Source organism: Bubalus kerabau, chromosome X (genome assembly GCF_029407905.1).
Source record: "Bubalus kerabau isolate K-KA32 ecotype Philippines breed swamp buffalo chromosome X, PCC_UOA_SB_1v2, whole genome shotgun sequence".
NCBI lineage: Eukaryota > Metazoa > Chordata > Mammalia > Artiodactyla > Bovidae > Bubalus > Bubalus kerabau.
This window is the reverse complement of record NC_073647.1, coordinates 160,955,306-160,971,445: the sequence shown is the minus strand read 5'-3', so window position 1 is coordinate 160,971,445 and position 16,140 is coordinate 160,955,306. Positions and strand designations below refer to the sequence as shown.

At 47.3% G+C, this 16,140-nt stretch overlaps 1 protein-coding gene across 1 annotated transcript in view; it reads left to right on the top strand.

Moving 5' to 3' along the window:
- Nucleotides 1–946: 946 nt before the first annotated feature.
- Nucleotides 947–16,140, top strand: part of STS (steroid sulfatase) — an 85,802-nt gene continuing 70,608 nt past the window's right edge. Inside the window, exons 1-4 of the mRNA XM_055564717.1 lie at nucleotides 947–1,083; nucleotides 4,104–4,225; nucleotides 4,330–4,452; nucleotides 10,710–11,133. Coding sequence (XP_055420692.1) covers nucleotides 947–1,083; nucleotides 4,104–4,225; nucleotides 4,330–4,452; nucleotides 10,710–11,133 — 806 coding nt within the window. The remainder of the gene's footprint in view (nucleotides 1,084–4,103; nucleotides 4,226–4,329; nucleotides 4,453–10,709; nucleotides 11,134–16,140) is intronic.

The window sequence follows — 16,140 nt, the reverse complement described above, 5'->3', positions numbered from 1 at the left end:
CAGAGGATGAGATGGTTGGATAGCATCACCGACGTGATGGACATGGACATGGGTTTGGGTGGACTCCAGGAGTTGGCGATGGACAGAGAGGCCTGGCGTGCTGCAGTTCATAGGGTTGGAAAGACGCAGACACGACTGAGCGACTGGAATGAACTGAACTGAACTTAGCACCCAGTGCTGGAGCAATGAACCTTGCCTTCCTTGAGCTTGGAAAGGTTTGCCACACTCCCATGTCTACAGGTTTCCCTTTTAAAAGCTGCTGCACCCACAGGTGCCAGTCACGGCTAATTTTAGAAAGGGGTTGACATTGACAACTGGATTATCCTGAAATGCCTGTTTTTCTGTTGTTTTTCCAGTGCAGAGTAGAGAACGTTTAGCTGATGACAGAGCCCGCCTTAAAGAGATGATTGTTTTCATTTTTGAAGAAGAGATGACTGTGTTTTCATTTTTCCAGACAGAGCCTGTGTTTTGGTTTGAGGTAGAAAGGAGAGGTCAGCGCTCTGCAGGGAGAAAAAAATGTTTGTTTGTTGTAGAAACAAACACAGAGTGCAGAGAGGATGCGATTCTTTCTACGTGATGTCTCAGGCTTCCCAGGTGGCTCCAAAGCAGGAGACGTAAGAAACTGGGGTTCAGCCCGTGTGTCGGAGAAAATCCCCTGGAGGAGGGCATGGCAACCCTCTCCAGTATTCTTCCCTTGGGGAATCCCACGGACAGAGGAGCCTGGTGGGCTGCAGTCCATGGGGTCGCAGAGAGTCGGATACAACTGAAGCGACTTAGCACACATGTGTCCTCTGAGTTGCTTTGGATCCCGTCCCATCCGGGGCGGGTGGGTGGACAGTACCCTTTCTTCTAGGGGGAGGGGAAGAAGGGAGAATCCCGGACAAGGAGAACGGTCCCTCCCACCAGCATCCTTCACGACTCTCTTGCCCTCGCCCTTTGCAGGGACATGATGACCCTTCTGCTTCTGTTGCTGTTCTTCTGTGAGGCCCAGAGCCGGGCGGCATCAAAGCCCAACTTCGTCCTGCTGATGGCTGACGACCTTGGCATCGGGGACCCCGGTTGCTATGGCAACAAGACGCTCAGGTGCGGTGATGGGTCAGTCAACACAGGGACCCCTCCATGGGCTGGCCGCCCCGTGACAGGCGGCAGGTGTTCGTGGAACACAGGCCACAGGGAGACGTGCAAAGCCCACGCTCCCCTCCAGCTGCACGCCATGCGTGGCTCTGTGTAGACAGTGAAAACCAAGACTGCCCTCGAGCCACGTAAACCACGGTGTTCTGAGGTCACGAAAAGCAGGAGCTTCATCTTCTTCACCCTTGTAGGGAATTCCCTTACCATCCGGACGATTCGGGCACAACTTAACGACTGAACAACAACAGTTCATATTAGATATGCTACCAGACGTGATATTCCTAAAATTTATTAATGTAATAGGCAACTGATCCCACTAAGGAGTCTTAATTTAAAAAAATTGCAATCAAGTCTTTAAAGTTCACTGTCTGCTAATTATCAAAAGGAAGAAAAGGGCTATACAGTAAGAATTTATAATAATAAATTCATAGTAATACCCTAAATCTATCTTGCTCCCCATATTAGCATCCAATTCTTTTTCTTTTCATTGAAAGTACAGTTATCTACAATATTGTTTTGGCATATATATACACATATGCGTGTGCTGTGTGCTAACTGGCTTCAACCACGTCAGAGTCTTTATGACCCCATGGACTGTAACCCGCCAGGCTCCTTTGTCCATGGGATTTTCCAGGCAAGAATACTGGAGTGGGTTGCCATTTCCTCCTCCAGGGGATCTTCTCGACCCAGGGACTGAACCCTTATCTCTTACGTGTCCTGTATTGCAGGCAGGTTCTTTACCACTAGCGCCACCTGAGAAGCCCATATAGACACACACATATATATCTTCTTTATATATGTGTATATTCTGTTTTCTAATTCTTTTCCATTATTGTTTGTTACAAGGTATTGAATATAGTTCCCGATACTATACAGGACCTCCTTGTTATGTATCTCTTTTACAGTGTATGTCTGCTAATCCCAAATTCCTAATTTATCCCTCTCCCCCACCCAGCTCTTTCTGAACGACATGCTTCATTTTATAATATCACACCCCCAGATAGGTTTCTCAGTAGCCAATCTAGGCACTAGTCACACATACGATTTCAGTATTCTCAGCATCTTGTAACATAAGGCCAAAGCCAAGTGGAAATGTTGACAATTAAATGGATAAAGTCAGGTAATAAATGGGAGAGGAGTTGGAGACCACAGGGCAGTAGAACGATCTTGCCCACTGAGGTATGCGCTGTTCCACAGGCTGCCCTGATAACTCAGCTGGGAAAGAATCCGCCTGCAATGCAGGAGACCCCAGTTCAACTCCTGGGTCGGGAAGATCCACTGGAGAAGGGATAGGCTATCCACTCCAGTATTGCTGTATTTCCCTGGGGGCTCAGCTGGTAAAGAACCCGCCTGCAATGCGGGAGACCTGGGTTCCATCCCTGGGTAGGGAAGATCCCCCGGAGAAGGGAATGGCTGCCCACTCCAGGATTCTGGCCTGGACAATCGCATGGACTCTACAGTCTATGGAGGTCACAGAGTTGGACACAAATGAGCGACTTTCACTTTCACTGTTACCTGATTGGCTTCTGGGCACTGAACCACTGAGGGTGGGGCCTATGTGAACGAGATAAGATGTCCCATCCCACAGGCCAGGAAGGGAGTGCAGTTAATCACATCGTGCTTTTATGCTGTGATGGAAGCTGCTGAGATGGGGGTAGAAAGACATCCAGAGGTGGAGCAGGCTCCTCCCACAGGACGGGAAGGCCATAGGGGGTCCCATGTATGATCAGGACCGAAGTCTAAAAGATGGGCAGAGTGGCAGGGACCAGGGCTTCTTTAAAAGGATATGAGATAACCACTCAGAGTGGCCCCAGACCTGTGAGAACTCCCCCTCCCCATGCCGGGGAAGTCTGGCGTGATTTTCCGAGGTGACGGGGCCACGACCTTCCTGGAGAAAAGGCCACAGAATGGCCCGTCCTGCACAGTGCACCATCCTTAAAGTGAACCCCTCCATGAGCATGGCTTCGGCGTGAAAACCATGGAGTCCACAGAGGGTGTGAGTGACTCATGGCCTGACCTGTTTCCAGCTTGGCCCTGGACACTGTGAACCCCGGGTAGTTCCCTGGTAGATGCACCTGGAGCCCTTGCTTCCTTGCTCCTGGGGGCCCATCACCCCCTTGTCCCTGGAAAAGTAAAAGTGTGAGTCGCTCAGTCGTGTCCAGCTGTTTGCGACCCCCTGGACTGTAGCCTGCCAGGATCCTCTGTCCATGGGATTCTCCAGCCAAGATGACTGGAGTGGGTTGCCATGTCCTTTTTCTCCAGGGGATCTTCCCGACCCAGGGATCGAACCCAGGTCTCCTGCCTTGCAGGCAGATTCTTTCCCGTCTGAGCCACCAGGCAGAGCCTGAGGACAACTCCTTCAGAGCCTCTCTTTGGCCGTGGTTGGGAAGAGGAGAGTCAGGCTGCCCCCAGAGCTTTCCTGTTTGGGGGCACAGAGGTGACTGGGGGGGATACGGAGGTGACTGGGGGGGACAGGTGAGAAGGAGAGAGACCTTGAAACATCTCCATCCCCCTGGTCCCAGCAGCCCATTGTCAGGACTCGTCTCCTTCCTCCTAAACCAGAAGCTCAGAGCCCTGGGTGAGTGAGGTCCCCCAGAGAGGGCTGACCTCGATCGTGGAGCCCTCAGTTCGGTTTTGTCCTTACTCAGAGCCATGGTGCTGTGTCCGCTCCCTCTCCTTCCTTCCTTCCCACCACATCTTGTAGTTTAGTCACTCAGTCGTGTCCGACTCTCTGTGACCCCACGGACAGCAGCATGCCAGGCTTCCCTGTCCATCACCATATCCCAGAATTGGCTCAAACTGGTGCCCATCGAGTCGGTGATGCCATCCAACCATCTCATCCTCTGTCATCCCCTTCCCACCAAGACACATGGCTCTATTTCCCTGGGTTACTGAGAAGCGACTCACTGTGCAAAGCCCCCAAAGAAGCTTTCTTAAGATCATGATGAATGACCCACGAGTCTCTGTTCCAGGACTCCCAATATCGACCGCCTGGCCAGAGGGGGTGTGAAGCTCACGCAGCACCTAGCAGCATCACCCCTCTGCACGCCCAGCAGGGCGGCCTTCATGACCGGCCGGTACCCTGTCCGCTCAGGTAACGCCCTCCCCCCTCACCGCTGGCTCCAGCACCGCGGTCCTCGTCCTTCTCCCAGCCCTAATGGTCCTCCCCGTCTTCATGGTGGATTTCTCATTGCTCAGGAATGGCATCTCAGTCCCAAGTGGGAGTTTTCCTCTTCTCGGCCTCTTCTGGAGGACTGCCCCCCAGTGAGATTACGTTCGCCAAGCTTCTGAAGGATCAAGGCTATTCCACAGCTCTGATAGGTATGGGACTGAGGATCTGGGCGGGGTGGTTGGAGAGTGAGGAGGGCGTGACCGCAGCCATCTTTAGGGTGACACGGCTGATAGAACTTGCACAGCTGTAGAAAGGGAAGAAACAATTTCAACTCTAAATCAAAACAGCAGGCATCTGTATGCAGTGTTTGAATGTGTGGATGTGTCTCTTTATTTATGTATCTATGTGTATGTGTGTCGACGGATGGATGGATGGGTGATAGGTAGATAATGATAGACACACAGATGGACTGACAGATGGACAAATGGATAGATGGAAAGATAGTTGAGTCAGGTGATAGAGACAGGGAGAGGTAGCTCAGTAGATGAGAAGGATGATGGGTGAATGGCTGATGGATGAACTGTGGATGCTGGATGGATGGACGGATGCTGGGTGGATGGTAGATGGATGGTGGATAGATGGATGGCAGGTGGATGGTGGATACTGGATGGATGGAGAGGTGGATGGATGATGGATGGATGGGAGGTGACTGGCGAATACTGGATGGGTAGTACTGGATGGGTGGATGGTGGGTGGATGGTGGCTACTGGATGGATGGGTGAATGGTGGATGGATGGTACGTAGATGGTGGATACTGGAGAGATGGATGGATGCTGGGTGGATGGTGGATGGATACATAATGGATGGATTCTAGATGGATGATGGATACTAGATAAATGGATGAATGGTGGATGCTGATGGATGGATAGTGGATGGATGGATGATGGATGGTGGATGGATGTTGGATGGTAGATGGTAGATGGATGGTGGATACTGGATGGATAGATGGATGGTGGATGGATGGATAGGATAATGGATGGTGGGTGGATGGTAGATGGATGGTGGATACTGGATGGATGGATGGTAGGTGGATGGATGATAGATGATGGATGGATGATGGGTGGATGGTAGATGGATGGTGGATACTGGATGGATGGATGGTGGGTGGGTGGATGGTGGATGGATGGTACATTGATGATGGCTATTGGATGAATGGATGAATGGTAGTTGCTGATGGATGGATGGTGGATGAATGGATGCTGGATGGGAGAAGGTAGATGGATGATGGATGGATGATGGATGGATGGTAGACAGATGGTGGATACTGGATAGATTGATGGACGGATGGATGGATGGTAGATGGTAGATGGATTACGGATGGATGGTGGATATTGGATAGATGGATGGATGGATGGTGGGTGGATGGATGATGGATGGTAGAAGGTAGATGGATAATGGATGGATGATGGATGGATGGTAGATGGATAGTGGATACTGGATGGATGGATGGATGGTGGATGGATGGATGGATAATGGATGGTGGGTGGATGGTAGATGGATGGTGGATGGTAGATGGATGGTGGATGCTGGATGGATGGATGGTAGGTGGATGTATGATGGATGGATGGTAGGTGGATGATGGATATCGGATGGATGGATGAACAATGAATCCATAGATGGGTGGGTGAATGAATAGTGGATACTGACTGGCTGGATGAAGGGGTGAGTGGGTCAGTGGGTGAGTGATTGGATACATGAATGAATGGTGGATACTGAATGAGTGGATGTTGGATGGATGAGACACAGAGGCAGAAAGTTGAAATATATGGTAGATAACAGAAAAATGCATAGTTGTGCACACACACAGCAAACACCACCACACACACACACGCACACACACACACACACCATACTATTGATAAAGATTTTCATCTTACATGGCAGTAATAAAATTGCATCTGAATGTTTCTCATTTGGCATGCCCATTGATTTTATTCCCTTGATAGGAAATGAATCCTTCTCCCCTTTCCCTTGATGAGCTTGGGTCTACGTAGGTCATCAGAAGAGTCATGGAAAATCGCATGGGAGCAGAGCGAGCCTTCTCTTCCTTCCCACATCTGGTCATAAGGCCACCATTGCTTTTTCTCTTGTGTGAGGCGCTCACTAATTCACTGATGCACTTCACATTTTATAAGAAATGTTTCAGTTCAGTTCAGTTCAATCACTCAGTCATGTCCAACTCTTTGCAACCCCATGAATCACAGCATGCCAGGCCTCCCTGTCCATCACCAACTCCCGGAGTTCACTCAAACTCATGTCCATCGAGTCGGTGATGCCATCCAACCATCTCATCCTCTGTCATCCCCTTCTTCTCCTGCCCCCAATCCCTCCCAGCATCAGGGTCTTTTCCAATGAGTCCGCTCTTCGCATCCGGAGGCCAAAGTACTAGAGTTTCAGCTTCAGCATCAGTCCTTCCAATGAATACCTGGGACTGATCTCCTCCTGCAGTCCAAGGGACTCTCAAGAGTCTCCTCCAACACCACAGTTCAAAAGCATCAATTCTTCGGCGCTCAGCTTTCTTCATAGTCCAACTCTCACATCCATACATGACCACTGGAAAAACCATAGCCTTGACTAGACAGACCTTTGTTGGCAAAGTAATTAACATCTTTGCTTTTCAATATGCTATCTAGGCTGGTCATAACTTTCCTTCCAAGGAGTAAGCGTCTTTTAATTTCATGGCTGCAGTCACCATCTGCAGTGATTTTGGAGCCCCCAAAAATAAAGTCTGACACTGTTTCCACTGTTTCCCCATCTATTTCCCATGAAGTGATGGGACCAGATGCCATGATCTTCGTTTTCTGAATGTTGAGCTTTAAGCCAACTTTTTCACTCTCCACTTTCACTTTCATCAAGAGTCTCTTCAGTTCCTCTTCACTTTCTGCCATAAGGGTGGTGTCATCTGCATATCTGAGGTTATTGATATTTCTCCCAGCAATCTTGATTCCAGCTTGTGCTGCTTCCAGCCCAGCATTTCTCATGATGTACTCTGCATATAAGTTAAATAAGCAGGGTGAGAATATACAGCCTTGACGGACTTCTTTTCCTATTTGGAACCAGTCTGTTGTTCCATGTCCAGTTCTAACTGTTGCTCCCTGACCTGCATATAGGTTTCTCAAGAGGCAGGTCAGGTGGTCTAGTATTCCTATCTCTCAGAATTTTCCACAGTTTATTGTGATCCACACAGTCAAAGGCTTTGGCATCGTCAATAAAGCAGAAATAGATGTTTTTCTGGAACTCTCTTCCCTTTTCCATGATCCAGCGGATGTTGGCAGTTTGATCTCTGGTTCTTCTGCCTTTTCTAAAACCAGCTTGAACATCTGGAAGTTCACGGGTCACGTACTGCTGAAGCCTGGCTTGGAGAATTTTGACCATTACTTTACTAGCGTGTGAGATGAGTGCAATTGTGTGGTAGTTTGAGCATTCTTTGGCATTGCCTTTCATTGGGATTGGAATGAAAACTGTCCTTTTCCAGTCCTGTGGCCACTGTTGAGTTTTCCAAATTTGCTGGCATATTGAGTGCAGCACTTTCACAGCATCATCTTTCAGGATTTGAAATAGCTCAACTGGAATTCCATCACCTCCACTAGCTTTGTTTGTAGTGATGCTTCCTAAGGCCCACTTGACTTCACATTCCAGGATGTCTGGCTCTAGGTCAGTGATCACACCATCATGATTATCTTGGTCGTGAAGATCTTTTTTGTACAGTTCTTCCGTGTATTCTTGCCACCTCTTCTTAATATCTTCTGCTTCTGTTAGGTCCATACCATTTCTGTCCTTTATTGAGCCCATCTTTGCATGAAATATTCCCTTGGTATCTCTGATTTTCTTGAAGAGATCTCTAGTCTTTCCCATTCTGTTGTTTTCCTCTTATTTCTTTGCATTGATCACTGAGGAAGGCTTTCTTATCTCTCCTTGCTATTCTTTGGAACTCTTCATTCAGATGATTATATCTTTCCTTTTCTCCTTTGCTTTTCATTTCTCTTCTTTTCACAGCTATTTGTAAGGCCTCCCCAGACAGCCATTTTGCTTTTTTGCATTTCTTTTCCATGGGGATGGTCTTGATCCCTGTTCTCCTGTACAATGTCACGAACCTCCATCCATGGTTCATCAGGCACTCTGTCTATCAGATCTAGGCCCTTAAATCTATTTCTCACTTCCACTGTATAATCATAAGGGATTTGATTTAGGTCATACCTGAATGGTCTAGTGGTTTTCCCTACTTTCTTCAATTTAAGTCTGAATTTGGCAATAAGGAGTTCATGATCTGAACCATGGTCAGCTCCTGGTCTTGTTTTTGCTGACTATATAGGGCTTCTCCATCTTTGGCTGCAAAGAATATAATCAATGTGATTTCGGTGTTGACCATCTGGTGATGTCCATGTATAGAGTCTTCTCTTGTGTTGTTGGAAGGGAGTGTTTGCTATGACCAGTGTGTTCTCTTGGCAAAACTCTATTAGCCTTTATGCTGCTTCATTCCATATTCCAAGGCCAAATTTGCCTTTTACTCCAGGTGTTTCTTGACTTCCTACTTTTGCATTCCAGTCCCCTATAATGAAAAGGACATCTGTTTTGGGTGTTAGTTCTAAAAGGTCTTGTAGGTCTTCATAGAACCGTTCAACTTCAGCTTCTTCAGCATTACTGGTTGGGGCATAGGCTTGGATTACCGTGATATTGAATGGTTTGCCTTGGAAACGAACAGAGATCATTCTGTCATTTTTGAGATTGCATACAAGTACTGCATTTCAGACTCTTTTGTTGACCATGATGGCTACTCCATTTCTTCTAAGGGATTCCTGCCCACAGTAGTAGATATAATGGTCATCTGAGTTAAATTCACCCATTCCAGTCCATTTTAGTTCGCTGATTCCTAGAATGTCGATGATCACTCTTGCCATCTCTTGTTTGACCACTTCCAATTTGCCTTGATTCATGGACCTGACATTCCAGGTTCCTATGCAATATTGCTCTTTACAGCATCGGACCTTGCTTCTATCACCAGTCACATCCACAGCTGGGTATTGTTTTTGCTTTGGCTCCATCCCTTCATTCTTTCTGGAGTTTTTTCTCCACTGATCTCCAGTAGCATATTGGGCACCTACCGACCCGGGGAGTTCCCCTTTCAGTATCCTATCATTTTGCCTTTTCATACTGTTCATGGGGTTCTCAAGGCAAGAATACTGAAGTGGTTTGCCATTCCCTTCTCCAGTGGACCACATTCTGTCAAACCTCTCCAACATGACCCTCCCATCTTAGAGGTGTTTAAAATAATTATTGACTTATGAGTAGGATTTCCTCATGCCTCGGCAGTCATTTTTATGTAAGGATTCATTTCCACTTTTAACTTTCAAGGGAGAAAATCAAGTTGGTTCTAAGACTTTCCTTTTAAGGAAATGTCTTTAAAAAAAGCACCTGTGGGATGTCCCTGGTGGTCCCGTGGTTAAAATTTCTCCTTCCAATGCAGAGGGTGTGGCTTCAACTCCTGGTTGGGGAGCTAAGATCCTATATACCTCATGGCCAAAATACTAAAACTGAAGCAGTATTGTAATCAATAAAGACTTTGAAAGTGGTCCATGTCCAAAACAGGCTTCTCACTGAGAAGAACCCACCTGCCAGAGCAGGAGACATAAGAGATGTGGGTTTGATCCCTGGGTCAGGAAGATCCCCTGGAAGAGGGCACGGCAACCCACTCTGGTATTCTTGCCTGGAGAATCCCATGGATAGAGGAGCCTGGTGGGCTACAGTCCCTGGGGTTGCAAAGAGCTGGACGTGACTTAGGGAGTAAACAACATGTCAAAAAAAAAAAGAAAAGAGAAATATTAAAAAAAAAAATAAAAAACACCTGTCCCAGAAAAACATTGGTGTTTTCTTCTGTAGTTTTCTCCTGCCTATGAAGTGTAATACTGGGGCTTCCTTAGTGGCTCAGTGGTAAAATAATCCGCCTGCCAGTGCAGGAGATTTAAGACACGCAGGTTCCATCCCTGGATTGGGAAGATCCCCTGGAGAAGGAAATGATATCCCGCTCCAGTATCTTTGCCTGGAGAATCCCATGGACAGAGGAGCCTGGTGGGCTACGGTCCACGGGGTCGCAAAGAGTCGGACACAACTTAACAACTCAGCAATGTGAAGGATGCAAGGTGTTGATCTTGGGGTTTTTTTTTTTTCCCAGTCCTCAAATCACCTATTGTTTTCTGGTGGCATGAGTAGTTCCTACCCTAGATCGTTTAGGGAAAAGGAGGAGAACGGGATCGAATAGATGTATCTTGATGATCGAGCAGAGAGGCCCTACAGGGTGTCAGCTCACAGGCGTCCAAAGCTGAGATGGACACCAGGGCCGGGGTGGGGTGGGGTGGGGGGCGGTTTCCACTGGCTCTAAACTCGCTGCCCCTGTGGTCTGCCCCCTTAGGCAAGTGGCACCTGGGCATCAGCTGCCACGACCCGGGCGACTTCTGTCACCACCCGACCAGCCACGGCTTCGACTACTTCCACGGGCTGCCCCTGACCAACCTGCGGGACTGCAAGCTGGGCGAGGGCAGTGTGTTCACCCCGGCCTTCCAGCTGTTGGTGTTGCTGCCCATGCAGCTCATCACCGTGGCCCTGCTGACCCTGATCGTGCTCAAGTGGCTGGGGCTCTTCCGGGCACCCCGCTGTGTCTTGCTTTTCCTCTTCCTTCTGGCCGCCCTATTCCTCGGCCTCCTGCTCGGCTTTCTGCACTACTTTCGGCCGCTCAACTGCTTCCTGATGCGGAACCGTGACATCACGCAGCAGCCCATGTCCTACGACAACCTCACGCAGAGGCTGACGGCAGACGCCGCCCACTTCTTACGTCGGTGGGTTACCTCTCCCGGCCGGACGGTGCCTGGGATGCGCGGACGGTGCCATCTCGGGGATCTGGGCGAAGGTGGGGGGAGTGGGGACCGGGGTGCTCGGCAAGCCACGTTTCCAAACTCCTGTGCTTGGGGGGACATCTCCAAAGGATGCACATGGAAATGAGATGGCATGCTTTGCAGAGGTGTGTGTTGGGAGCAAGAGGAAGAGACCCTGATGCTGCACAAGATAGAAGGCAGGAGGAGAAGGGGATGACAGAGGATGAGATGCTTGGATGGCATCACCGACTCCATGGACATGAGTTGGAGTAAATTCCGGGGAGTTGGTGATGGAGGGAGGCCTGGCATGCTGCAGTCCATGGGGTCGCAAAGAGTCGGACGCAACTGAATTGAACTGACCTAAGTGGGGCTTGGGAATTGCAATGCTGTGGGCTCCCTCCTCCCAGAGTGACTTTGCCAGGTGCCCCCCATCCTGTGCAAATGAGTGTGTGTGTGTGCTCAGTCGTGTTCGACTCTTTGCAACACCGAAGACTATAGCCCACCAGGCTCCTCTCTCCATGGGATTCTCCAGACAAGAATACTGGAGTGGGTTGCCATTCCCGTCTCCAGGGGATGTTCCCGACCCAGGGGTCTAACCTGGGTCTCCTGCATTGGTGGGTGGATTCTTTACCATTGAGCCACCTGGGATGTGTTCACAGTGCTCCGGTGTGTGTGTGCTAAGTAACTTCAGGCTAGTTATTATCCACTGGACCTCCAGGGAAGGCCCTCTGCGGGTTTCTCCTCTTGTTAAGCTGCTTGAAAAAGAAAGTGGAAATGTTAGTTGCTCAGTGGTGTCCAACTCTTTGGGGGAAGATTCCCCTGGAGGAGGGCATGGCCACCCACTCCAGTATTCCTGCCTGGAGAATCCCATGGACAGAGGATCCTGGCAGGCTACAGTCCACAGAGTCTCAAAGAGTTGGACACGACTGAGTAACTAACACACACGTCGGACTCTTTGCGACCCTCTTGCTACGTTTTTCTAGAAGGCAGCAAAAGCTTTTGAACTTCGGAAGATGTGCGCTTTACACCATCATACAGTAAGAGGTCACACGCAGATGTTTAGCTGAAACAAACCTTTCCCGAAAGGCATTACTTCTTCTCAGAGGGATTGCTTCTGATGCTTTCTACCTGATTCCGTTTTCATTTTCTCAAAAAATGATCTGGTCGTGACACTAACTTGACATCGTGACTCAGCAAAGAGTGCCAGTCTGCATGGCGGACGAAGCTCTTATTACCTCCTAGGAAGGACTGAACCTCACACTATTAAGTTACACTTAATAAGTGTAACGTTACACTAAGTATAACCTTATAGTTTTAAGTAAGTAGTAGTAGTCTAAGTATAACCTTACACTATTGAGGTTAACCTCCTGGGTTAACCTTACACTGTTTTATAAATAAGAGAAAGGCCATTCTGAAGTAGAGTGGTATTCCGTGGATGTCAGACCTACACATTTCAGCCAAAATACAGCAGACTTGTGCTTGAAAACCTTGCTGAAACAGCGAAACCTTCTTATGTCCGTCTCCACTCCCCAGAATCTCTCAGAAACCTGCCGGGAGGAGATGAATGATACCCTGCTCCTTATAAAATGACAGGGTTCAGGAATGCCGCTCAACTTCCAGGGCAAGTCAGTCTGTTGCAGCAGGTGGTATTTTGACCCAGATGATTGAAACTCTATGATATGTGAATATTCATCCGATTAGAAGGAATTCTAATGGATTCCTCAGGGTATGATCTTGAGAGGGGAATCAAAAAACATTTGATTAGCCTGAGGGTATTCAACCTCAGACAGTTTATCTTTTTAAACTTTTAAATTTTTATTTATTTTTAAATTGAAGTAGCGTTGATTCACAATGTTGTGTTACTTTCAGGGATACGGCAAAGTGATTCAGTTTTGTCTGTAACATATAGATAGATAATACTTTCCAGATTCTTTTCCCTTATCAACCAGTCAGTCAGTTCAGTCGCTCAGTCATGTCCGACTCTTTGCGACCCCATGAATCGCAGCACGCCAGGCCTCCCTGTCCATCACCAACTCCCGGAGTTCACTCAGACTCATGTCTATCGAGTCAGTGATGCCATCCAGCCATCTCATCTAGGTTTATTCTAATTGGATATAATTACCTGTGCTGTGGGCAGTGGGTCCTTGTTGATTATCTATTTCATATATAGTAGTGTGTGTATCTGTTAATCCCAAACTCCTAATTTTTTCCCCCTCCACTTTCCCCTTTGGTAACCAACCACACATTTGTTTTCTATGTCCATCAGGCTATTTCTGTTCTGCAAATAAGTTCGCTTGCACTGTTTTTTTTTGAGATTTCACAAGTGATATCATATGGTATTTGTCTTTCTCTGTCTGACTGAACTTCACTAAGTATGATCATCTCTAGCTCCATCCATGTTGCTACCAATGGCATTATTTCAGTCTTTTGTATGGCTGAGTAATAATCCATATTCTTTACCAATTCCTCTGTTGGTGGACTTTTACCTCATTTCCATATCTTTGCTTTTCTAGATAGCACTGCTATAAATATTAAGGTGTATATATCTTTTCTAATGATGGGTTTGTCCAGAAAACCATGCCCAGGAGTGGGATTTCTGGATCATGTGATAGTTTTATTTTTAATTTTTTTTAAGGCATTTCCATATTGTTCTCCATAGTGGCTGCACAAATTCACATTCCCACCAACAGTGTAGGAGGGTTGCCTTTCTCCACACCCTCTCCTGCATTTATTATTTGTAGACTTTTTGTTTGTCTAATTTTTTTGCCATGCTGCATGGCATGTGGGATGTAACTTTCCCGACCGGGGATTCAACCCACACCTCCTGCATTGGAATCACGGAGTCTTAACCACTAGACCACCAGGGAAGTCCCTATTTGTAGACTTTCTGATGCTGGCTGTTCTGACTGGCGTCAGCTAGTACCTCATTGCAGATTGAATTTGCATTTCTCTAATACTTAGCTGTCCAACCAGTTTATCTTGATTTTACTGAGGTTTTTGCAATTTTCTTTCAGAACTAGATGTTTAGGATATTCTTGCCTGGAGAATCCCAGGGACGGGGGAGCCTGGTGGGCTGCCGTCTATGGGGTCGCACAGAGTCGGACACGACTGAAGCGACTTAGCAGCAGCAGCAGCAGCAATACTAGAGTTGATGGTTGTGGTTACTGAGTTATTTTTAAAGGGTTTTGTCTTCAAAGGGGTGATTCCAATGCATCAGGTTGGCCAAAAAGTTCATTTGGAGTTTTCTGTGACATCTTAGGCTTCCCTGATAGCTCAGTTGGTAAAGAATCCACCTGCAATGCAGGAGACCCCCGTTCGATTCCTGGGTCAGGAAGATCCCCTGGAGAAGGGATAGGCTACCCACTCCAGTATTCCTGGGCTTCCTTCATGGCTCAGCTGGTAAAGAATCTGCCTGCAACATGGGAGACCTGGGTTCAATCCCTGGGTTGGGAAGATCCCCTGGAGGGATGGAAAGGCTACCCACTCCAGTATTCTGGCTGGGAGAATCCCATGGACTGTAAAGTGATGTCTTAAGGAAAAAACCCAAATGAACCTTTTGGGCAGCCCAGTAAATACCTATTGCCCGTGTTGGAGTAATACATAAGTGGTCAATATTAGTGAAAATACTACCACGTGTGTACCACAGTGCCCTTCATAAGGAGCTTCCCATGTGTGTTATCTGAAGACTGGAAGATTTAAAAAGCATCTAGATTAGCTGCTTTCTCATGTGTTTTTTTAATTTATTTTTTCTCTCTGAGCTGTACTCATTAAAAACTTTTAAAGTTAATTTTGAAATATAGCTGATGTACAATATTACACTAAATTTCAGGTATACAACATGGTGATTTGCCATTTAAATACATTACGAAATGATGACCATAAGTCTAGTAAAGATATATCCCAATAAAAGTTATTATTGCATTAAAAAAGAACCATCTAGGTAAAACCATTTTTTGAGTAACATAGTTCTCTCTATTAGAGAAGATATCTGAGTTGCTGAATTGCTGTACTTAAGGATCTTGACAGAATTGCCTTAATATGGCACCAGAGAACCATAATGAGTATGGACACTGCCACATTTATAAAAAGTTTTTTCAAGGGTCTGAAGGCACATAAATGTGTTATCTCTTTGACCAGAATATCCTGACAAATGTAGGCAGCTCTTAACACCGTTATGGGGCTTCTTTGTTGGCTCAGTGGTAAAGAATCTGCCTGCCTATGTAGGAGACATGGGTTCAATCCCTGGGTGGGGAAGATCCCCTGGAGAAGGAAATGGGAACCCACTCCAGTATTCTTGCCTGGAGAATCCTATGGGCAGAGGAGTGTGGTGGGCTGCAGTCCCTGGGGTTGCAAAGGATAGGATATGACTTTGCAACTGAACAACACCACCTTCATGGGACGTAGATTCAGGCCTAGTCAGTAGCAGAAGTACGGAGGAGTACTGAAGTGGGTTAGCCGTTTCCTTCTCCAGGGGGTCTTCCTGACCCAGGGATCAAACTCAGTCAAACCTCCTAACTCTTATGTCTCCTGCATCAGCAAGTGGATTCTCTACCACTGAGCCACCAGGGAAGCCCAAAACACACTATAATTAACAAGCAATCCTCGCTGCTCTGATAGGCAGGAATGACTTGTAGATTTTCTTAGAGATCCTTAACTCTCCTTTTGTGCCCTGAAGAAGGGTCCTTCGGTCCTCTCCCTGGTCATGACTCTGTCCTGTGCTTTATGAAATAGATCCAGGTTGGGTGCGCACCTAGGGGCATGTTGAGGTTTTAACAGATACTGGTTAGTTATACATCACTTACTGTGCATATAGACATATTCTTGGGCACATTTTGTACCCATTACCTCTTTTTTTCTTTTGGCTGAACCAGGTCTTAGTTGAGGCATGTAGCATCTTCAATCTTTAGTTGGGGCATTTGGATCTTTAGTTGAGTCATGCAAACTCTTAGTTGCAGCGTGTAGGATATAGTT